This window comes from Sarcophilus harrisii, chromosome 1, assembly GCF_902635505.1.
Source record: "Sarcophilus harrisii chromosome 1, mSarHar1.11, whole genome shotgun sequence".
Lineage (NCBI taxonomy): Eukaryota > Metazoa > Chordata > Mammalia > Dasyuromorphia > Dasyuridae > Sarcophilus > Sarcophilus harrisii.
Genome location: NC_045426.1, coordinates 631018466 through 631043872, shown reverse-complemented (window position 1 = coordinate 631043872; position 25407 = coordinate 631018466). Strand labels below are relative to the sequence as shown.

At 34.3% G+C, this 25407-nt stretch overlaps 1 protein-coding gene across 1 annotated transcript in view; it reads left to right on the top strand.

Moving 5' to 3' along the window:
* The window catches only part of COL22A1 (collagen type XXII alpha 1 chain), a 134536-nt gene that overhangs the window by 24905 nt on the left and 84224 nt on the right, over positions 1–25407 (top strand). Inside the window, exons 4-8 of the mRNA XM_031947436.1 lie at positions 688–768; positions 2470–2583; positions 6331–6366; positions 10514–10576; positions 11510–11548. Coding sequence (XP_031803296.1) covers positions 688–768; positions 2470–2583; positions 6331–6366; positions 10514–10576; positions 11510–11548 — 333 coding nt within the window. The remainder of the gene's footprint in view (positions 1–687; positions 769–2469; positions 2584–6330; positions 6367–10513; positions 10577–11509; positions 11549–25407) is intronic.

Sequence of the window (25407 nt, the reverse complement as noted above, 5' to 3'; positions counted from 1 at the left end):
CCACCATTGGATATGGGATTTAAATATAGGACCTTGGACTCCAGTTATGTTTGTTTCATGCAGCACAATGACTCTCATCTAATACTGTTCCCACTATAGAATATTACCTCCTTTTTGTAGGCTATGATCTCTCCAGCAAGATCTAATGGGGAAGCAAATCACATTCTCATATAAGCATTTTCTTTAGCAAGTGATGGAAAATAGTATATAATTATAGGTTAAATCATATTATTTTTTACTGTTCAGTTGTTTTCTAGTTAGGTCTGACTCTTTGACTCCTTTTTGAGGTTTGCTTAGCAAAAATATCATAATGGTTTACTGTTTCCTTCTCCAAATCATTTTACAGAAAAAGAAATGGAGGTAAAAAGAATTAAGTGACTTTTACTCAGGGTCAATTAGTAAATGTCTGAAGCTGTATTTGGACTAAGGAAGAAGAGACTTCCTAACTCCAGGCCCAGTACTGCAGCCACTGTGAACCCTAGCTCTACCATCACATATTATATTCTAAAGCCATTTAGTATAATGTTGTAGAGCGAAAATGGACTTTAGAGGAGGATAGAGATCCCTGGCATCCAGAGGTAGGGAAGGCTTCCTGAAAGCAGAAAGCTGAGGACCAGTACCAAAAGATGATTGATGCATTTTTATTTTAGCCTATTTGTGACTGATCATTTCTTCTTCCCTTTTCAGTTTGATCTGCAGCGGATAGTGATTTATTGTGACTCTCGACATGCTGAATTGGAAACCTGCTGTGACATTCCTTCAGGACCAGTAAGTTATAATGTCCACACAAGAAGATATGGCCTTATATGAAAGCAGGAGAGATTTCAGTCAAACATAGATATTTCCTTCAGGCCTTTAGAGGAAATAAATCCATTCATTCATTTACTCATTCAGTTTTTTAAATATCTGATATATATATGCTGTATATTAAGTACTGTGGTGAATAAAAAGATGATTAATACAATGTCCTTGTCTTCATGAAGCTTCTATTCTAGAAGGGAAGCTAAAGTGATATATCACATTATGTACCAAAAGGTTAGCATTTCTTTACAACAACTCTATGAGGTAAACAGTGGACGACTCATAGTCCATTTTATGTAAGAAGGAACTGAGAGATGAGGTGATTTGTTTAAGGTCACAAAACTTATGACTAAGCTGATTCAAACCAATATCTCTTTATTCCAAATCTCATGCTGTTTCTACCACATCATCACAATATTGGTACACAAATAACTTGATCCAAGGTCACATAGCCAGAGTAGAACCTAATTTCACCTGTGTCATCAGCCTCCAATTTCTACAAAGACAAAAGTTAAGAGATATCTGTTTGACCTAAATCAGGCTGTACCTCTTTCCTTAAAACTTGTGTATACCAATTCTTAGTGCAGTCTATAATCAGTGTTATTTTTTAGTTCTTCCTGGTACACTTTTCCTTGTCAAAGCAATCTTTTTTTAGTAATGAAGCTTATACTCAGTGCCAGCCCATATCAAGTCTTTATTGGGGTCCAAACACTGTGGGAGAAAAGAAGATTCAGTTCCTGCCCTTTAAGAGCATAAATTCTGAAGAAAAAAAACTGTAATTTTGTCTTTTTTCATACTACAATTATTTTCTGATATGCCCTTACCTTTTTTGTAATAAGAAACATCATAAACTCAAGTTTATCAGTCTCTGATAGTTTATGAAACATTCTTCTCCCATAATCTCTCACTTCTCTTTTGAGAGCAGGAATGCATGTTTCATCATTTGTTTTCTAGGATAAGGATTTATCATGGTTAGCCTGAGTTTAGCTGCTATTGTTTTTGTTATTGTTGTCTTTGTGTATATTTTCCTGGTATTGTTTTATGTGTGGTCCATGACTCTTCTCTTGTTTTTAAGAATTTCCTGTATCAATTTCTTAAAATGTAATATTATTGTGCTATGTAAATTTGCCACAATTTTCCCATCTATTTCCCAATGGATAGGCATTCATTTTGTTTCCAATGTATTGTCTCTGTTTTGCTACGACAAGAAAAAAAGCTTAAAATCTTTGCTTTTCAAAATGTCTATATCTAAAATAGAACAAGTTTTTCTCCAGTGAGATTTCATGGTACTTTGTATTCTTTCAGTTTAGGCATCTAATGTGTTGTAATTCCCTATGAGTTACTCTTCCCATTAACTTATGGAGAAATGAAATCTGCTTTTTTTCCCTAAATCCAAAACTTGCTTGTGACCATTATCTATACATATACACACATGTATATATATATATATATATATATATATATATATATATATATTTATAACTTCATAAAAACCTTAATATCTTTTTTTTACCTCAGTTTAGCTAAAAAATGGTATCGCTTAAACTTGGGTTGTTGTAAGGAAAGGGCATATTGTAAATGTAAATTGCACAGTGGGAATATATAGGGTGGTTTGGACACAGAGTAGAGAAATCAGAATATCTTATTCTCTTTTTTTTCTTTCTTCAGTGCCAGGTGACCGTCATTACAGAAGCCCCTCTACCGGAGATACCACCAACCATTGGCAGTGAGCAGATTGGCTTTCTGAAGACCATCAATTGTTCCTGCCCTCCTGGGGAAAAGGTGCTCTTATGACCTTTCCTCTCTCTTCCTAAAGCAAGGGTCATTGCTGGCAATGTTTCCTACTTAGCTATGGGAAGGAATTTGAGAAATGTATATATCATCTGCATACTTCCAAGTCAGAGGATATAGCCTAATACAAGGTCTCTTTAGGATCATCCTTCTACTTCCTTTTTTTGATTGGTAATTACATCAAATATTTGTTAAGTACATATATCCAAGATCATGTGCTTGGCACTTCAGGTATGATACCAATATGACTCTTGGTTTCAAGGAGTTAGCAATCTATTATCTATCATCTGATCATTGCAGTGGACTCCTAGCCTAGAATAGGGAGGGAAACTACTGACTTTGTGATTAAATCTATGCCTTTAATTCTATGAAGGTGTTTTGCCCCCTCCCACACTGATATTTGGGGGCTTATTACTCCAATGGCTCCTCCAGCAGGATGCAACTCAATTAAAGCAAAATAATGTTTTTGAATATAAGAATAAAAACTATGAAATGAATTGTGGTTTAATATGGTCACATGGTTACCTCTTATCTTTCCTTTTTTTCTTTCTCTTCTCTAGTCATAATATGAAGCTAAACTTTTTAATAATTATCTATTAATTATTATATTATGTTCCCTATTCCTAATTTAACAGTCAATTGAACTATACTAAAATCCATTAAACAGAATGGTTTTTCTTTTTGATAGTCTTCAGCAATTTCTTCACCAAAAGAATGATGGAATCTCAAAGTTAGAAAGGGTCAGCTAGTCTAGCTCATATTGGAACAGAAATGTCTTTGCAACAAATAGATCAACAATGACTTGATAGAGAAATATTTACTAACTACTCTATATATATTATGAATTCACCTTGAATAGGAGAATGAAATAGGAGGGGTAGGAGAACTATGGCTAAGGATGGAGAGAGTCAGAATTAATAGATTAAGCCCTTTTATAAGGGTAAAGCTGAAAGGGACTTAAAAATGTCTTTTCCTGAATTACTTACAATAATTTGGAGAACACTAATCTAAGCTTGCTTTCACAAGGTCTACTTTGTCATCTCTTCTCTTTACCTACTCTACTACAAACCAACATCCATCTGTCCCTGACTATTCCCTACAAGTATAATTCCTTTCCTTTATAATCTTAGCACAGTTTGTGCACTTCATAAATGCTTGTTGACAAGCTGTTTGGCTGATTCCATTCCTGTTTCACATAAGGTAGGGCCATAGTGTATTTGGAAGTGAATATCCAAGAGAGTTGATTCTTGGTGTTAGAACTCTTGACTCTAAAGACTGGTCTTTAACTGTAATCAATCAATTCACCTTCCAGAGTCTTATCTTTTAAACTAGAAAGGTAATATTAGAACTACACATTTCACAGGATCATTGTAGGGAAAGTGTAGCTAAATGGTAGAGTGCTGGGGTTGGAATCAGAAAAACCTGAATTCAAATTCAGCTTCAGATACTTAATAGGCATGTGATCCTTAATATTCATTTAGCTTCAGTTTCCTTCAGTTTCTTCATCTCTTAAATGATGATAAATAATAATAATAATAATGATGCTTTTCTTGCAGGGTTATTGTGAGGATGAAATAAGATAATTATGAAGAGTTTATAGAACCTGGCACATTGAAAGTCCATTGAATATTGAAAACATTCACATTGAATATATATTGAATATAAATGTTGGATGATGGTGGTGATGGTGGTAATGATGATGATATATCATGATAGATTTTAGAAATGGGAATTGTTTATATTAATAAATGTGAAACACCTGTATTTCAGTGGTCATCAATGTTGGTGCTTAGATTAATAATATAAACAGGTGATACAATTAGGACTATCCTGTTAAATATCACTAAACTTGTCTAGCCAGGGAAACCACTTGAGCTTTGAGGTTTATAAATGAACCAATCATTTTTCTAGTTTTGTGAGTCTATAGAATCACAAAGGCCATCTGAATTCCCTCAGATTCTCTGCTTTCAATTAAGAAACTGAAATAATAGGTATCTAGCTGCCAAGCATTTTTACTCAGCACCCACCACCACACAAATGTAGACAGCATACCCAGACTGTGAAATCAGCCAAAAACAACCTTCTTTAGAGTTCACTCTCAGTGCTATCTTTCACTAGCTGGTGGCTTCAGTGGATTTTAGAAGGCTAATAAGAAGGAATTCTAAGGATATGGCTGATAAAATAAATTGTTTTTCTTACTTTTGCTAGGTAGATGAGCTTATCCAGACCTATCAAAAAATCCACAAGTCTTAATTACATGCCTATTATGTGCTCAGTGCCAGACATAGGGGAAGCAGGATATGATAGAAATAAAAATTATTATTCCATTCTAGGTAAATGTGCAAGAACTGTTTTTACTCCTGGAAACAATTATGTGTCTGTATTTGCACACTCACCCACGCAACAATAATAATTTACATTAGTATAGTAATTTAAGGTTTGCAAAATGCTTTCTTCATAATAACTCTGAGTTAGCTATTATAATTACCATTTTGCAGATCAGGAACCTGATATTCTAAAAGATTAAGCAACCTGCCCATAATTGCCCAATTATTATATAGCAAGGATAAAAACTCAGAATTCTTGATTCTAAGTTTTACATATTATCTACTATGTAATGTTGTTTCTCTTCACTGCTAAGAGGAAAAGACAGATTTTTAGATTTCTAACCGAGGTCTCAGTTTTCATTAGTTCAGATGAACAGAGCTTTCTAAGGTGGACAATCCTTCCCATGATATTACATGAGTAAGAGTAATTGATATTCATATAGTATTTTAAGTCTGCAAAGTCTATTGTTATTTGATGTTCACAATAATTCTATAAAGCAGGTTCTATATTATCCCCATTTTACAGTTGAGAAAACTGAAACATAGAAGTTAATAAGTTGACCAGGATCACACAGGTAGTATTTGAGGCAGAATTTGAATTTGGTTCTTCCTGATACCAAATCTCACTTTCACTAACCATGTTACCTCCTGTCTGTGTTGATAAAAGTAAATACAATGGTAAGAGGACCACATGGCCAGTAGTCTTGGTCTCAGGAAAATGACTGAAACCAGCATATTGAAAGCAATGTCAGTTTTTCTAGTGCCTGGGGATCATCTAAGATGATGATCTGATGATCATTTAAGTCAGCTTAACACGGTGGGAAACACCAAACAACCTGACAGCCCTTTGGAAATGTTCTATATTAGAACATAAGTCAAACACTGGAGATCATTTCTGCATTTCTCTTGGTTTCCCTCATTTCACTGGCATTTTGGTGATATCCACTTTTGCCTTTAAGCAATTCAAAAAGAAATTCTTTCTTTTCTAAGACTTGGGAATTTGTCCATGTAAAACAAGCTGTTTATCCATTTGGAAACATGTAGGTGATAATTTAGTAAAGAAAAATGCTACAAACCTGATGTAATATGTTTATCTATCTTTAGCATTGACTCATTGGACTCTTCCTATATGTAAGATGATTGGATGTTAGACAATATGCCTTTATTAGGCTAAAATGCCGGGAAAGAAAAATATTTACAATTTAATTAACATAGGACTGTTTAGACAAACCTTGAAATTGAGGCCAGTGGGTTTTACCTTCTGGACAGTGTCTAGCCAATATCACTAACTGCCCTTTTTGTAAGTTTACTTACATTTAGGTTTAATTATGTAGTGGATGTTAGTAAAGCTAGTATTGAATGAAAGGGAATAATAAGAAACCAAACTTTAACTATACTTTTGTTCCCATAGGGTGAGAGAGGCATCGAGGGACCACGAGGACTCAAGGTCAGTCTCGATACAATCTTTTCTTCTTTATATACTTGAGATGTGATTATATCATCTCCCCATATTTTTTCCTCAATGCCTCCCTTTTTCTCTTTAGAATAAAATACTGTCTCCAGCTTAACATTTACAATTTTCCTCTAACCTAGAATCTCTGTTATTGTTATTGTTGTTGTTTAAGAAACTGGGATTGACTATCCTAGGATCATATAGCTAGTAAGTGCCAAATGTTAAGGTTTGCAAAATACTGTCTCCATAACAATTCTGACTTAACTATTATAATTACCATTTTGCAGATCAGGAACCTGATGTAAAAGATTAAGCATCTAAAAGATTAAGCATCATAATTACCCAATTATGATATAACAAGGATCAAATCCCAGGGCTCTTAATTCTAAATTTTACATATTATCTATTATTCTGGATTTGAACTCAGGACCTGCTGAGTTTTCTATCCACCATGCCATTTAGCTATCTTTCTCTAGACCTATTTTACATCATCCCATCTTGTCCCTTCCCTGTTCCTAAGTCAAACTAGATTATTTGTTTTCTCCCAAAGCTAGCACATCATCTCTCATCTTCTTTCCTTCCTTCTTCCCTCCTTCCTTCCATGCCTCCCTTCCTTCCTTCCTCCCTTCCTTTCTCTCTCTCTTTCTTTCTCTCTTTATTAATTCATTCATTCATCCAATTATTTATTTATTTGTTCATTAATTCATCCATTTAATTTTTTTATACATCTATTTGTTTGCTCAGGCTATCCCTCACGTCTTGAATGCTGTCCTTTTTCACCCTCACCTCTTGAAATCCTGAGCTTTCCTCAAGGATAACCTATATGCTATCCTTAGAGGAAGCCTTTTCTGGCTCCTGTAATTATTAGGGCTTTTCCCCTTCCTCCCCAAACTGTCATGTATATGACAATTACATGTTGCTCTATTGTATATAGACTTACTTCTACCAAGTTGGGATGTAAACTCTTTGAGAGTAAGATCTTTTTTTAATGTTATCTTGATGTTCTCATTGCCTAACACTGCTGGATCAATGATTGCTATCTGAATTGAACTGGACCATATGCTGATTCTTTTAGGATTGTTGTCTTGATGATATAGGAATCCCAATATGCTTCATGGTGATAGTCTTTTAGAGATATTAATTAGCATTTGAGGAGACCAATTGGTCATGTAGATGAACCTAGAGAATTATTTTCAACAATGAATGTTCCTAAAACATATCAAATATCCTTTAATTTAATCACATTCTTTTTAGAATCAAGTTTCAGGAACAAATCATTTCTGTAAAGCAAGCGGCATCTGCTTCTGATCCTTTCTTTATTGAATCTACAATCCTACATCTAGTCCAATAACTCCCATTATTCACACAGAGAGATTTGGATTCATAGATTATTTGAACTGAAAGAGCCCTTTGATATCAAGCCAGATCCCTAATTTTTGTAGAAATCATCTATCTAGATCTTACGGATGGAGACACCTAGAGAGGAGAAGCGATTTGCTGACAGTCACAGGGTTTATTAGTGACATAGCCAGTGTCTGCTGTTTTCCCTATATTACTATTTGTTTTTTTGTTTGTTTGTTTGTTTTTCATTTTAGTCTTGTTTAACTCTTTGTAATTCCATTTTGGATTTTCTTGGCAAAGATATTAGAATGATTTTCCATTTACTTCTTCAGCATCATTTTGAGATGAAGAAACTGAGGCAGACAGGGTTAAATGTCTTGTCCAGCATCACATAGCTAGCAAGTGTTGGAGCCAGGTTTGAACCCCTATCTTCCCAATTTCAGGCCTTGGCTCTATCCATTACACCCCCTATCTGCCCTATTACTATATCATACCCCTTGCTTGACTCTCAAATCTCTTCTCTTATCCATCCTTCACAGAATTAAAAATCAGATCTCCTGACTTTTTAAAACAAGAAAATAATAATAATAACATGATATTTTGGTAATAATGAGAATTGATTAGGATATAGATAAAGAACTGGTCTCAGAAAACTGTTACACTAATACATATTGTTGGTAGTTTTGTGAAACAATTCAACCATTATAGGGAAGAATTTGGAAATGTACCCAAAGGACTATAAAACTGTGCATATTCTTTGATCCAGCAGTGTTACTACTGGTCTGTATCCCCCAAAAAATTAAAAAGAGGAAAAAGGACCCACATGTGCAAAAAAAACTTTCAGAAAAGATTGATCCAGTGTGCTGGTAGCCTACCTCTGGCTTTGCTTTTCTGTTTGTCTTATTAAACACAAATTTTAAAATTCATTGATTCTAATGATACAGTGGGGTATCCATCTATTATGGTTCATTCTAGCTAGATGGTCAACTTATCTCTTTTCCCACTCATATATGTCTTTTATACCCCTTCTGATGTACAAGTCATTATTGATAATATATTACTGACTGCCAAGCTTCTCACTTCTCTTAATCTCTGCAATTATTTAACTATGAACTCTTAAAACACTAGAAAAATAAATTGGTTCCAATTCTGGTTTAGGATCATAGGACCAAATGTTCAGAATGACAGATTGAGATGTGGAAGGAACCACAGATAGCATCTAGTCCAGAAGAAACTCAGGAGCAGCAAAGTCTACACCTCCAGAACTGGGTTCAAGGCTCAGCTAAGCTCACTGACTCTGTGACTTTGAATAAATCACTTCAGTTCTTGAGTTTCTTTGTGTGTAAATAAAAATGCCTACACAAACCTGCCCTGCCAACTTCACAGGAGTGTTTAGAGGATGAAATCAAAAGAATTCTGTGAATGTCTACTGTGATAAAAATGCCTATGTGGTAATTAATGTGACTAGACAGAAATACAGGGAAAGAGATCTTTCTGTATTGTGGGATTTTCAAGTTGTTTCATTGCATTAATTACTTGAGGAGCGGTGGAGTAGGAAGAGAATTGATATTGGAGCCAGAAGAGTTGGAGCCAAAGACCCGTCACTGCCACCACCACCATCATCATCGCCCTCATTGTTATCGTCATCATAGTCATCATCATCATCATCATCACCCCCACCACCGCAACCATTTTTTACAGCACTTATTATATACCGTGCACTGTGCTATTGTAGATACTATCTCTTTTTTTTTCTCCTTTCATTTACTATTGTAATTGGTGCTATTATTATTCCTAATTAAAAATTGAAGAAATGTAAATAAGCCAAGGCAACATGACTTGCCAAAGATCACACAGCTAACATCTGAAACTGAATTTGAACTCAAGTCTTACTAACTCCAGACCTTACAGTCTAGCCACTCTACCACTTGCCCCAGTGTCAGCAGTCCTCAGTTACGTCATCTTTAAAATTCTGGGACTAATTAAATTCATATCCAAGATCCCTTTCTTTTCAATATCCTATTACCTGATATTATAAGAATTGAGTTTGAATCCTGGCACATAATTAGCTTTATTGGGCAAATCATGTCATCAATCTGATCTTCTTTTCTTCCAAAATGGGAATCACATTCTTAACCTCATAGAATTGTAATTATTATGCTCTTCATAATTAAGGTTCTATTTTATTTAAATACTTCTGTTAGGTTTTACTTTACTTCCTTAAAAAGATATCTCATATTTTTACTACATTAGTTTTAGAATATATTACATATATACACATATACATATATACACATATGCATCAACTATATCTTATAGTCAGTGCAATACCTCACTTGTAGTCTTTCCATCTATGCAATAAGAAGATGGAGGTGAATTTTCTCAATTCTTTTCTAAGACCAAGATTGTTAATTGTAATTAAATAGATTGTAAATAAATTGTAATGAAAAACTCTTTCTTAAATTGATTATGCATATTTTTGTTTTTGTATTATACCTTGATCAAAAGAACTATGAGAGTAAATCTACATATCTGTGATAACAAACATGAAACACAGTTTTGAATGTCTAATAGGTAGTTGGTGATATGTAGGAAAGGAGAATTGAAGAAATACTAAAAATATATATACATATGCATATATACAACTATCTATATCTAGAGAGAGAGAGAGAGAGAGAGAGAGAGAGAGAGAGAGAGAGAGAAGATGAAGATTTTATGAGTGTGTTATGGTGGATTTTTAAAAGTTTTAAAAATAAATTTTCAATATGCTGATTTATGCTTTTCTCTTTGAAATTTTAAGGGAGAAACTGGAACTCAAGGGCAGAGTGGAATTCCAGGGCCCAAAGGAGAGAAAGGTGATTCGGTAAGTAAATAATTAGTCAGTTAATTAATTTATAAGCATTTGTTAAGTGCTTCTATGTTCTAGTCTCTATGCTAAATGCTGGGGATTCAAAAACAGAAATTAAACTGTTTTTGTCCCTAAGGGACTTACACTATAAGACCATTTACTCCTTACCCTTGTGGTATAACATAAAAGAAATCATGGAAGGGATTCTGATGAGATCCATTCCGCCAGTGTTTCTTAAGCAAGGCAGTATGTTTTTTGCTAAAGGTCAAAGAAGGATCCAAAAGGGTCTAGAAGTTTGAGATTCAGTCTAAGCATAAAAGCTTAAATAAATCCATCCATACTAAGATACAGTCAGCACCATATGTTTTGTATTTATTTATTTATATGTATTATGTATTTATATGCTATAGATAATGACACATGTAATTAAAATATTAGTTATTATTATACTTATAAAGTTAATATTGCTAAGTCATTGTCAATCAGAAATGATCCAGAACTATATGTCATGGCTATTATGTGATTTAGGAGATTGGAAAAGAGAGACTTTATATTGGGGCTGGAGTGGTTAGGAGAGGTTTTATGGATGAGAGGGACTTAAAGGACTGCTAAGATATTTATCATTACAGAGAAGGAGAAGTGTCATCAAAGACAGGAATGTTTTATGGCAGATGGTTAAGAAACTGGCCTTATTAGAATTAAGGAAAAGGGGTGAATCAAACTTGAAAGGTTTACTAGGTTCTTGAATAAAGGATAGTTTGATTTAAGGATGACACATACTAGAGATTACTATAAAGACTAACAATGATTCTGTATGGTAGAGTAATTAATTAAGGGGAAGAATTTCAAAATTCTCAGATATTCTAGGATTAATGATAATTTTACTAGGAGGATACTGATCTGATTTAAATTAAGTTTTCTCCATTTTTCTGTGTTTTTTTTCTCTAGGGTCAGGGAACATTTTTCAAAGGAGAAAAAGGTGAAAAGGTATGAGTTCTGCTTTACTCTGCACTGAGTCTCTGGTAGATAACTGAAAAAAAAAAAAAAAAACATGGCAAGGAGAGTCTGTTGTGGCTGGGGTTGACCATCACTAATAGTATTTTCTAGTAGGGACATTCTAAAGAGACTGTTTTCCAAGTGTTGTACCATCATTGATATTTCTTTTTCTTCCCTGCTTCTGAATGCTTCCAAGCTTTTCCAGGAGCTAGGAGAAAAACAGAGAGAGCCAATACACAAGTTATCTTGAAGACAAAAGACACTGACTTTCTAAGTATGCTATATCCTTGTTCACTCTCTTTCCTATATCACTGTACACCAGAGGGCAGGGTTATGTAAGGGCAGAAGAAAAACAAGTAAAATGAATCTTTCAAGCTCACAGACACTACATGGCAAATCAAGGTAAAAATATTCCTAATTAAGTCATTTCTCAAGATCAGAAAACTAAAATAAAACTTAAGGGACTGCAGAATTCTAGTTTATTGTTCTCTAGCTCCAGAGCACGAGCCACCATGAAACTCCAATCTTTTTTTTATTGTACACCATATTAAATATGTTTTTATTATTATTATTATTATAACTTTTTATTGACAGAACCCATGCCAGGATAATTTCCCACAACATTATCTCTTGCATTCACTTCTATTCCGATTTTTCCCTCTCTCCCTCCACTCCTTCCCTTAGATGACAAGCAGTCCTATATATGTTGAATATGTCGCAGTATATCCTAGATACAACATATATGTACAGAACCAAACAGTTCTCTTGTTGCTCAGGGAAAATTGGATTCAGAAGGTTAAAATAACCTGGGAAGAAAAACAAAAATGCAAACAGTTTACATTCATTTCCCAGTGTTCTTTCTTTGGGTGTAGCTGCTTCTGTCCATCATTGATCAATTGAAACTGAATTAGGTCTCTTTGTCAAAGAAATCCATTTCCATCAGATTACATCTTCATATAGTATCGTTGTTGACGTATATAATGATCTCCTGGTTCTGCTCATTTCACTTAGCATCAGTTCATGTCAGTCTCTCCAAGCCTCTCTGTATTCATCTTGCTGGTCATTTCTTACAGAACAATAATATTCCATAACATTCATATACCACAATTTACCCAACCGTTCTCCAATTGATGGCCATCCATTCATTTTCCAGTTTCTAGCCACTACAAAGAGGCTGCCGCAAACTTTTTGACACATACAGGTCCCTTTCCCTTCTTTAGTATCTCCTTGGGATATAAGCCCAGTAATAGCACTGCTGGGTCAAAGGGTATGCGCAGTTTGATAGCTTTTTGAGCATGATTCCAGATTGCTCTCCAGAATGGTTGGATTCGTTCACAATATGAGTTCTTTATCAGGTCCTATTAGCACTAAACTTACAATGCACAGGAAAATAACATAATTGCTGTTCTCAGAGAGGGATATATAATAGAAACTTTAAGGGAGGAGATGCATTAGGTCTGCATATGAACAACTGGAATACAAATAAGAAGATAAGTGCATAAGAGATGTTAAACACAATGATCCAAAAGACTTGAGAAAAGTGGGAAAACACTAAGCTGAAATAGATCGGAAAAGCTTCATGAAAAATTGCCACTTAGAATGGGAACTGATGGAAAGAAAATATATAGCAAAAGATGAGCAATGGGTTTCCTTTCCAGGCATGGGGAACAGCAAGAGTAAAGACCGGAGTTAATCAATGGAAATTTGAAAATAGGCAGGGGGAGGAGAGGAGGGAAGGAAGGAAGGCAGTGGGTGATCCTTACTGTCCACTAAAACATCAAGAGTTGTTTCATATGAATAATTGGTAAATCATATCTTGAAACCCTAAGTCTTATTTTCCATATTGGAATCATACAGTTTATTTTCTGAACTCAAAGGAATGAATCATGTTTATTTATAATGAAGTCTAATCTCAATAAACATCATTGTTGCAATCCGTTGAAATCTTTCCATTGGACAAATTTCTGTGAGGTATGTTTGAAAAAGTAAGTAAAGTTAGCTTCATTCTTCTTAGCACATGTATGTACTACACTTATAAACACTACCACACAATTATATAAATAGTCATTCATTATGCACTTTCCCCCCATCTCCTTAGCCAAGGGGCAAAGCTTTATTGTAATAGCAACACCATTACAAAGTGGACAGAATTGTAAGGGAATTCAGCAGAAAAACAGAAGCAAGGAGAGACATTTATCCAGCTTTTTAGCATAAATATACTAATTCAGTGACTCATAGGTAGGAAAAAAAAAAAAAAAAAACTAGTCAATGAGACCAGATTATTACTGACCAGATTATCAATCAGCAATGAATTGAGGAGTGGTCTCCAGAATCAGGCAAATTGTCAAACAATAGCATTCCTAGTTTGGGTGGGTGGGTGGGCAAAGCCAGAGGACTTTGGAATTACATAGATTTCCAGAACAGAAGCACCCCCCCTAAAATCAAGGGACCACAAACTATTTTTACATCATTTTCCCCCCTCAAGCAGTAGTCCCCAAATTCATTTGGGACAAAGAGATGGAGTTCTCATCTTCTGGAGCTACTTTATGCTAATAAACGACACATATGAGGCTCTACCAAGTGGGGTATACAGTACACACTGAGGGGGGAGGCAAAATGTCAGCAATTCAGGGGATGCTGGGTTTCAGAATCAGTTAGCCAATGGTATTCAAATTAAATGAGTAGTTGGAAGTTCATAATTTGGAGCCTGGAGGAAACTAATCTCACAAGTAGGTTAAAATACAGGGACCAAATATTAGCAAAAAAAAAAATAATTAAAAGTGCAATTACTGGGGACAACAGTCAGGAACCTTACCCAGAGAAAGGCTGGGGGAAAGGGTGATGAGGCTATCATGAATGCTTCTCATCCAAACAGCTTTTCCTAGGATAAATACCAAGGGATGTTTTCCTTCAAATCCCTGCTTTTGTCTCCTTGAAGTGGTGGGGACAGTATCTGAAGCAGTGGCATTATACACAATGAAAGGAGCACTCAGATGACCTTGGGTCATGCACTTTTTTTAATAAAAAAAGAAGAAAATAAGCTCTGATTAGACACCTACTATGGGCTAAGTATTGTGTAAAGCACTTTACAAATATCATCTTAATTGATAATAAATTTTATAAAAAATAATTTATAAAAATAAATTTGATCGATGGCTTTTGTTTTTACATCATCTCTTTTCCCCCAGAAAGCCATTCCTTTAAAGAGAATTTTAAAAGTGGAAATGGAAACAGTTTATCAAAGTTAACCAAAATATCCAAAAAATCTTGACATTTTATTTGCAGTGTTCCACACCCACAGTCCATCAACTCTGCAAAGAAACAAGAGGTGATGCTTTTAAATTTTTCTTCTTAGGGCCAAGATGAGTTATTTGAGTTTTGAAGAGGTAATTTTCAGTTGTTTTGTGATTATGGTTCTTCTCATTTAGAGTCTTAGAGCCATGTACACCATTTTCCTGATTCTGCTCACTGTGCTTTTTTATCAGTTCATATAATTTTACCTATCTTCTCTGTATTCATCATGTTTGTCATTGTCCACAACCCTATTAATGATCCATTTTATTCATTTAGTAATTCTTGTTTATTCATTTCTGAAATGACAGGTATTAACTTTTCCTTCAATTCTTTGCTTCCTTAAAAAGGCCTTCTCCTAAATATTTGGTTTATGTGAAGTTCTTGTTTATTTATTATCTACTTATTTATTTTCTTATTCATTCATTCATCATTCTACTTCTTCTACTGTACTGTGCTGCCTAGGTTTTTTCCACAGAAATTTGTCCAGTGGAAAGATTTCAACAGATTACAACAATGATGTTTATTGAGATTAGACTTCATTATAAATAAACATGATTCATTCCTTTTTGTTCAGAAAATAAACTGTATAATTCCAATATGGAAAAAAACTTAGGGTTTCAAGATATGATTTACCAATTATTCATATGAAACAACTCTTGGTATTTCAGTGGACAGTAAGCTCTCTGTAAGCTGAATAGTGGGATAGACAAAAATGGGAATGCAAATTTAACTTTCTTACAAAAAAGAAGGTACAAAGCTAGGGAAACTATATTCTGTACTGTTTAGATCTGAATTATAATGTGTACTTCTAGAAAACATATTTTAGTTTCAGTTTAGAGACTTAATCTAGTATTAAGTCTCTAAAAGGGGAGGGATGGTGGGAATTTTGAATATTGGTTGAATGACCCTGAGGTGTTTAACCTGAATAAGCAAAGACTTACAAGGGACATGATAGTTATCTTCAGAAATTTGAATTTGGATTATCATTTGGAACAACATGTTTTGGATCAGAGACCAAAACATGGAATAATTGGTATAAGTTTCAAAGAGATAGATTAAAGCTTAGTGTATAAAACTTTTCAATAGTGAGCTACCAACATATGAAATGGATTGTCTTAGGAGATAGTGGATTTCCTTGCATTGGAGGTCATTCCTTGGCTTTGGGAAATAGGTCATTCTTGTACAGGGGAGGTCTTCAAACAAAAGTTTATGACTATTTGCTGGGGCTGTTGTTGAGAGAATTCATATTTATGTATAGAAAGATCTAAATAGGTTCTGTGACTCCTGCAGCTATGAGATACTATTATTTACTTATTTATTTTTACAATTCACTCCAGATTAACAAATGTCAACTACACATTTATAAGGTTTTTGCTACTGGTCTCTTAAAAGAGACTTTCTCTTGTTCTTCTAATTCTAGTTGTTTGTTCTGTAATATAACCATGAATAAATCACAGAATAAAGAATATTAAAACTGAAAGGGAACTTAGAGGCATCGGTCTGGAAGGAGCCTTCCTGTATAGAACTTGGGAGTTTTAGAAATGGAAGAAGTACTAGAAAGGAGCTAGTTAAAATCTCTCTTTTTAAAGGGGATGAGGAAACTGGGATTTTGAGAGAAATAAATTGTTTTGGACCATCTTCACCAGTGAATTTTGTTTATTAGCTATCAGAGGAAGCCTGGTCTAATTCTTCAGAATAATTTCCTCTTCTGCTACAATCATGCTGATCTGCAGTGATAAAAGATGAATCCAACAAACTTCCTGAATATGACCTTCATTGATTTGGGCTTTGTATTAATTTCATTCTACCTTTCTCCTCATTCTTCCACTTCAACTTCATACTCTCTGTCTTCCCTCAAACTCCCATAGTTTTATTAGGATTGATATCTCCAACTGAGCTCCTATTTCAGATCATAAAAAAACCATCAGTGTAGTGAGCTTTCACTCCAACTATCTGGTAGGTGGGTCCCTGCATTGCAAAAAGTAATAATCATTAATAATTGGGGTATTTAGGGAAGGCTTCCTGGGGGAAAGGGATTGGCTTTTGGACTTGGATTTAGAATATGTATAGGATTTGGACAATTGAATAGAGTTTTTCCTATTTTACTGTATGAGCCATAGGACTAAATGTGAGAAGAAAGTAACAAAATTAGCATGTAGTAATGGAAAGAACATGCACAAACATGTCTCTAAATGGTTATTTTTTTTTCTGTGAGAAAATACTTTTCACATTCTGAACAATATTTGAGAAGATAAATTAATTGTGATAAAGCTGTAATAGACCTTAGACTTCATTTAGTCATTTTACAGATAAGAAAACTGAAGCTTCAAAAAAGGAAGTCACACAGTAGGTGTCAGAACTACTTGGATATGAACGTTTTAAGTAGCAGGATCCTGCCTAATATCAAAATCAGTTGTATTTACATACAAATATGCATTCATATGCATATGTGTATTTATATATGCATATATATGTATATATATATATATGCATATCAATTTCTATTGTGGCGTTGTAGAACATACCCTGAACTGCATAGTCAGTATGTGTGTGTCAGAGTTTTTGTTCTATTGCTTATTCACTGAGCTATGGGTAGGTCACAATCCTTTCCTGGATGTTATTTTTTCAACTTGAATCTGAAGGAGTTAGACTCCGAAGAGATAAATATATAATTAGATATAAAGATAGATTATGGGTAGATTGACAAAGATATTGATAAAAATGTGATGAATTTAAAATACATCTTTGGTTTAATATTTCATTAATTTTAAATATAGTTCTTCTTCATCCAGTGAGCTACTTATTATAATAACAAAAAGGATGAGAAAAACAATTTAACAAAATCAAACCAGTCTGTTATGTACAACAGTATATTCTATAGTCTAGCCTTCATAGTCATCTGTCTGATTGTCTATAATTTATCTGCCTATCTCTCCCCTGAAGGAAAGGATACGTTTCTCAAGTGTTCTCTAGAGACAATACATAACATCCATATTGTTTTGTTGTTCTTTTTGATTACATTATCATTCTACAGATTGTTTTCTAGATTCTGCTTATTTCATTTTATATTGGACTGCATGTCTTCCAGCTTTATTAATCCATCCTATTCACATAACAATGTATAGTTTGAGAATAGGGCAAGAAGAAGGATGGATTGTACTCATGATGTTAGTAGTGCAGGGAGCTCCTGTTTAGGAAACCACTACTATTATGCTGATACATGTGCTCTGAAACTTAAAATCTTAGAAGGCTGCCTGGGAACCAAGAGTTTAAACAGCTATCTTATGGTTATATGACCAATATACGTCAAAGGCAAGAAGTGAATCCAGGACTTTCTGCTTTTGATGCCAATTTATCCTGGTTAGCCTTTGATCTATCTCTCTCTAGCATATTAATGTGCTTCCCAAACCACAGTGCCCAGAATATAACAAAATACTTCAGTTGTGGTCTGACCAGGGAAAAATAGAGAACTCTTCTGTTTTTATTAGTAGAAACCTCTCTTTATGCAAATTGAGATCATGTAAACTTTTTTGGCTGCCACTTTGATTGCTTTGATTACTCACATTGAAATTGCAGCCCACTAAAACGCCTAGATTTTTACCGACCAATTACTGTCTTAGCCATGTCTGTTCTACTTTGTATGTGTGAAATTGATGATTTCCTGTGTCTAGAATAACTTTCTTATATCTTTTACACTTGGACTCCCAAAAATAAACTAATGTCATTTCTGAAAGGCTAAAAGACAGTTATTTGGCTAGGGGTGTTTGGGCATAGATCTACATATAGGCATAAAAGTAAGTAGTGTTGAACTTGATGGTCATCTCCCATTAGCCTTTGATCATGGGATAAAGAGACCCCAAACAAGAAAATCACAGTCCTATTCATCTTTTTAACCTATTATATATTCCCTTTATCTTACAGTGATGTGAGATTATTTTAAAACCTTTTGGTAAATAGTATTTTTTATTTTCCCCCCAGTTACATGTCAAGATAATTTTTAGCATTCATTTTTACAAAATTTTATTCCTTTCTCCCTTCTCCTTTCTTTTCCTCAAATGGTAGGCAATTTGTTGTAGGTTATTTATATATGCTACCATGGAAAACATTTTTATATTGGTCAAAATTATGAAAAAGGAACATCAAAAGGAAAAAAAAAACATGAAAAAAATAAAGTCAGTGAAAAAATATGCTTTTCTTTACATTAAAATTCCATCAATTTTTTAAAATCTGGATGTAAATAATATTTTCCTTCATGAGTCCTTTTTACTTGTTTTATATCATTGTGATGCTGAAGAGATGAATCATTCATATTTGATCATCACACAATATCGCTGATATAGTGTACAATGTTTTCCTAGTTCTGATCATTTCACTTTTCATCAGTTTGCATAGTTCTTCCTAAGTTTCTATGAAATCTGCCTATTAATCATTATTATTTCACAGTATATATAATAATATACATTATTATCACAGAATATATATCACAGAAATAATAATTATTTCACAGTAATATTTTAATATATTCATATACTACAGATTGTTCAACTATTCTCTAATAGATGGGCCTCCCTTCAATTCCCAATGTAGGTCCTTTTCCTCTTTTGTGGTATCTTTGGGATACTTTATTAGTGGATCAAAGGGTATCTATAGTTTTGTTGACTTTTGGGCATAGTTCCTTATTGTTCTCCAGAATGATTGGATCAATTCAGAACTTTATCAAGAATGCAGTTATATTCCATTTTTCTCACATCCTCTCCAACATTTGTCATTTCCTTTTTTTTTTTTTCATATCAATCAATCAACCTAATAGTTATGAGGTGGTATCTCAAAGTTGTCTTAATTTGGATTTCTCTCAAAAGTTGAGCACTACTTTATAATGCCTATGGGAAAATTGCCTGATCATAACCTTTGGCCATTTGCCAATTGGGGAATAACTTGTATTCTTATAAATTTGGCTCCATTCTTTATATATTTGAGAAATAAGGCCATTATTAAAGACATTTGCTGTAAAAATTGTTTCCCATCTTCCTACTTTCCTTCTCATCTTGGTTACATTGATTTTGTTTGTGTAAAAGCTTCTTAACTAATTGTAATTAAAATTATCTATTTTATATTTCATAATGCTTCCTATCTCTTGTTTGATCATGAATCTATAACTGATTTAACTTCTCTTTTAAGAATTTGGATGCCATACCATTTGGTGCACATATGTTTAGTATTGATATTTATTCATTGTCCATGGTACCTTTTAGCAAGATGTAGTTTCTTTTATTTTTTTAAATAACTTTTTATTGACACAACCCATGCCAGGGTAATTTTTTACAACATTATCCCTTGCACTCACTTCTTTTCCGATTTTCCCCTCCCTCCTTCCACCCCCTCCCCCAGATGGCAAGCAGTCCTATACATGCTAAATATGTCACAGTATACGAGATGTAGTTTCCTTCCTTATATCTTTTAATTAGGTCTATTTTTGTTTTCATTTTGTTTGAGATCAGGATTGCTATGTTTGCTTTTTTAAAACTTCAGCTATAGCATAATAATTCTGCTCTAGCCTCTTACCTTTACTCTATGTATCTGTCGTCCTCGAGTATAATTTTTGTAAAAGAAAAAAGAGAAGAAGGAAGAAGAAGAAAAGAAGAGAAAGAAGAAGAAGAAAAGAAGAGGAGGAGAAAGAACAAAAGGAAGAAGAGAAAAGTGAAAAGAAGAAGAGGAAGAACAAAAGGAAGAAGAAGAGAAGAGCAAAAGGAACAAGAAAAGAAAAAGAGGAGGAAGAAGAACAAAAGGAAGAAGAGAAGAACAGAAGGAATAAGAAGAGAAGAAAAAGAAAAGGAACAAGAAGAAGAGAAGAAGAGGAGGAAGAAGAGAAAGAAGAAGGGGAAGAAAGAAGAAACACAAAACAAACAAACAAACAAAAATCACAGACCCAAAACAAATCAAAGCATATTGTAGCTCCTTTGTCTTGTGGAGTATTATATCCCGTAATCCCCAAACCTTTAATACTGAAGCTCATAAATCTTGTGTAATCCTAATTGTGGCAATCCTATATTTGAATTGTTCCATTCTGGCCACTTTAATGTTTTTACCTTGATCTGATGATTCTGAAATTTGGCTATAATGTTCACTGATATTTTTATTTTGAGATCTCTTTTCTGAGATTACCATTGTATTATTTCAAGGCTTGTCTTGTCCTCTGAATCAGGATATCAGGACAATTTTCCTTAATAATCTTTTGAAAGATGCAATCCAGGTCCTCTTTTTGATTATGACTTTCAGCAAGTCAGTGATTCTGACATTGCCTCTCATGGATCTGTTTTCCAGGTCAGTTATTTCTCCAATGAGGTATTTTACTTTTTTTTCATTCTTTTAATTTTATTTGATTGATTCTTGATATTTCATAGAGTCTTTAGCTTCCATTTTCCCAATTGTAAATTTATAAGGAGTTGTTTTCTTCAGTTAGTTTTTGTACATTTGACCAAAGGTACTTTTTGAGGAATTATTTTCTTCAGTGGATTTTTGTATCTCCTTTTCCATTTAACCAGTTGTGCTTTTTAAACAGTTGTTTTATATTTCTAAGTTGTTGACTTTTTTAATAATTGTTTTGTATCATACTCATTTCTTTTCCCAATTGTTCTTCTACCTGTCTTATAAGATTTTAAGCTCCTTTTTGAGCTCTTCCATAAATTCTTTCTGGTTTTGAGACCCCTTCTCATTATTCTTTGGTGTTTTGCCCATAAGTGTTTTGACATTGTTGTCTTCTTCTGACTTTGTGTATTGATCTTTCCTGTCCCTATAATAATTTCCTTGTGATCACATTCTTTTATTGTCTTTTGCTCATCTTTTTTTGGCCTTTTTCTTTTCTTTTAAATTTGAGCTCTGTTTCTGGGATGGAAGGGTTACTAACTGAGGCTTCTTTTGCCAGAAACTGCAGGCCCTTTCTATTTACCCCGTGCTGCATTGATCTTGTCTGAGGCCCATGGAGGACTCTTGTGTCTGATGCTGCTGGAGCTATGGGTCTAGCAGCTTTCCTGGTGCTGAGCCAGGGTTCTGGTGCTCTCTGACATATGCTGAACTTGATGGGTGTTTCTGCATTCCCCCCAGGACTACATTGAAACATATCTGGCCGCTAGAGATTGTCTGTTTGCCCAGAGCCATGTTGAAACACTTGGTGATTCTCAGAACTTGAGACTTCCCATTCCCCTGGCTATGCTGTGGCATGGGGGTGGGGGTCCTGGTATTGGAATTTGCCTGCTTCATTGCACTGGGGCTCAGGATCTCCTGCTGATTTGCTGAGGTGGGCTTGCTGCCAGGTTACTGGGATGATTCCTGTCTTAAACTTCATTCTCTTTTTTACTTGAGACTAATCTTTCTTAACTGCCTTCCAAGATTCTTAGACTAAAAGATTATTTCATGCCATCTTTTTACTGGTTCTGTTATCCTAGGGTTTGTTTTATGGTACTATTTTATGATTGTTTGTAGGTGAATATGAGAGGATTGTGTCCATTTACACTCACTCCATCATTTTGGTTACTGCAAGTCAAGCAGTTGAATGAAATTTTAGAAGGGAACTACAATAAAGGAAAAAATGAAATAAATATCAGATCTGACCAAGATTCTCTGAGACACTGAATAAAATCAAACATGTTTACTAAGTATACTTTGTACAGGGCACTCTTTTAGACTGTAAGGGAGATGCAGAGTAAAACTTACCTAACTTATCTATCTTAATATTCTCTCTATCTTCAAGATATCACAGTCACATCAGGCATGAGAAATTAACACAGATAAGATAAAATAAAAAAATTTTACATAATGGGTACATTAGAGTTAATAATTAAAAAACATAGCTGACATATTGATGTTTATAGTAGTGCTTTTTATATTTTATCTCATTTTTGTCACAAAGATCTGCAATGTAGGTGTGATTATTACTATTCTTACTTTACAGGTTGAGGAAAAGAAGGTTTAAAGACATTTAATGATCTTACGAACATCACACATTTTTATTTGAGGTAGAATTTCAATTCTGGCATTCCTGATATCATTTAGCTGTCTTAACACCATGTCAAACTGACTCTTGTAGATTAGAAAATTATAAAGTAACTATCTATCTAAAGTATAGTGAACAAAACTGATTACCAGACAAGGCATTTGTGTAGGCTTCCTGGAGGTGGTTTGGGCTTTAAGAATCTAATAGCAAAGACAGGAATTGAAGCTGTTCTAGGATCAAAGAACATTGCCTAAACAAGATCCCATTCTACTTCTCATTTTATGAATTCTCCTCCATTGTCCCTACCACATGCTCATGCTCTTTCTCTGTTTAGATACTTCCTAATGATAGGAAATTGTTTACAAGCCTCAGTTTTCTACTCCTGGTTAGCTTTAATTGTAGCACAGCTTCTTTGAAACTTCCAGCCATCATTTTCCAGTTCTGACTTCTGTGTCTAAAATGTCTCTTAAGTTTTCTTGCCCATTATTGCCCTTTGATTAATTGCAGTAGTCATGGTCTTTCTTCATTATTAGGCTAAATATTACCTAATTCTATCAAAAGATCCCTTTATGGCATGTATCACCATCTTGGTCTCTTTTCTCTGAATATGCTCCAGCTAACGAGTTTTCTAAAATGTGCTTCTTAGACTTCCATACAAAAATCCAGATGTGCTCTGATGTTCACATGGCAAAATTCCTTTGTTCCTTCTCAGTGAACCATGAAATTTACTCCTTGAAATGCCAATGCAGAAAACCAAAGTTTATCTGCCTGTGAGAAAACCTGAGTGGAGACAGTTATTGTTTCTTCTCTTCCTGATGTTCTAGTGCCCTCTAGGACTTCTGAAGTCAGCTCTTTCTCTAGGATTCAATCTTCAGTGATTCCTTCATTAGGAATACTAAACTTGCATTCAGTATACCTTGAATTACTCTATTTTAGATTCTTAATAGTGGTATGACCCTGGGCAAACCACTTTGCCTCAGTTTCCTTATATATAAAGTGGTAACAATACTTCCCAGATTTGTTGTATTCTATGAGATAATATCTGTAAAGTGATTTATAAACCATAAAGTTCTACATAAGCAGTAGGGTTTTTTTTTTAAGAATCATAAAATTACAAAGGGTTATATTTAGTAGAGATTCTAGGACAGTGGTTCTCAAACTTTTGTATTCAGTATCTTTATCTTATTGAGGATTTCTCCAAAGAGTTTTTGTTTATTTGGATTATATTTATAGACATTTACCATATTGGAAATAAAAACTGTTTTTGAATTTGTAGACCCTCTAAAAGGGTTTCAGAGATTCCCAGGATTCACTACCAGGGGTCCTCAAACTTTTTAAATAGGGGGCCAGTTCATTGACCCTCAGACTGTTGGAGGGCTGGACTATAGTAAAAACAAAAACTTTTGTTTTGTGGACCTTTAAATAAAGAAACTTCATAGCCCTGGGTGAAGGGGATAAACATCCTCAGCTGCTGCATCTGGTGTGGGCTATAGTTTGAGGACCAATCTAGGACATAGAAAAAGGAAACTAGAGCATAGGCTGTCAGACTTTGGAGGAAACTTTGATAGCATCAAGGCAATATCTTCATATTTCAGAGATGATTAAAATGAGCCAATATAGTTGAACTGTCATACTTAATATTACTTGGAAAGCCTTAAATACCAGGATAAAATATCTTGAAATATTTCCATAGGCAATGGGAATATATTGAGATACAAAGAGAGCAAATTATTTTTTTACATAAACCAAGAATCATTCTTATATACAACTTACTTTTTGCTTTCAGTATGCATTTGATTTTAATCCAAATAGTCCAAGAAGTCATAAATTTAAAAAGCTAGTTTTAATGTGTGTGTGTGTGTGTGTGTGTGTGTTTTGTGGGAATCAATAACATTAATCCCCTTTTCCTTCCCAACAATTCCCTCATTACAAATAACTTAAAGTTAATACAGAATAATTTAGTATGATTAAGTATAGAGACTGGGCCTGGAATTGTTTCAGAACTCTCCTTGAACCAATGCAAAAGGTCTGAGCCTCCTATGAAGCTTAGAAGAGTTGTTTAGAACATTAAACAATTTAGTTTCTTGCCCAGACTCCTCCAGACAGTGTTTGTTGGAGATGCCTGATGCTGAGAGCAGCTGTACTATATATCAGGTTAATGCGCCCCTTAACAATTGAACATAGTTAAGGAAAACATGGCTCCAGATTGGGCATGTCCAACAGTGTAAATATCATCTATCCCTCATTTGTCTCACCTTTCTATTAGTGGATGTGAAGCAGGAAAATCCAACTAATTCAATAAATCTCTTCAGAACACAGAGACCCCCAGATTCAGTGCTGTGGTCAGCAAAAGAGGGTTCAACTGTTTCTCTTTTTCTTCCCTTTTATTTTCACAACAGAAAACAAAAGCGCTTTCTCAAGCATTTTCACAGAAATTCATATGGCCGTAAATAAACTTCCTATGGATTTTGTGCTCAAGTTTCACAGAGCGAGTACTTTCAAAAAAACATTCAGCAGGCGAATGTAGGGATGTCAGCTGAATTTTATGGAGTCTGTTGAATCAGCA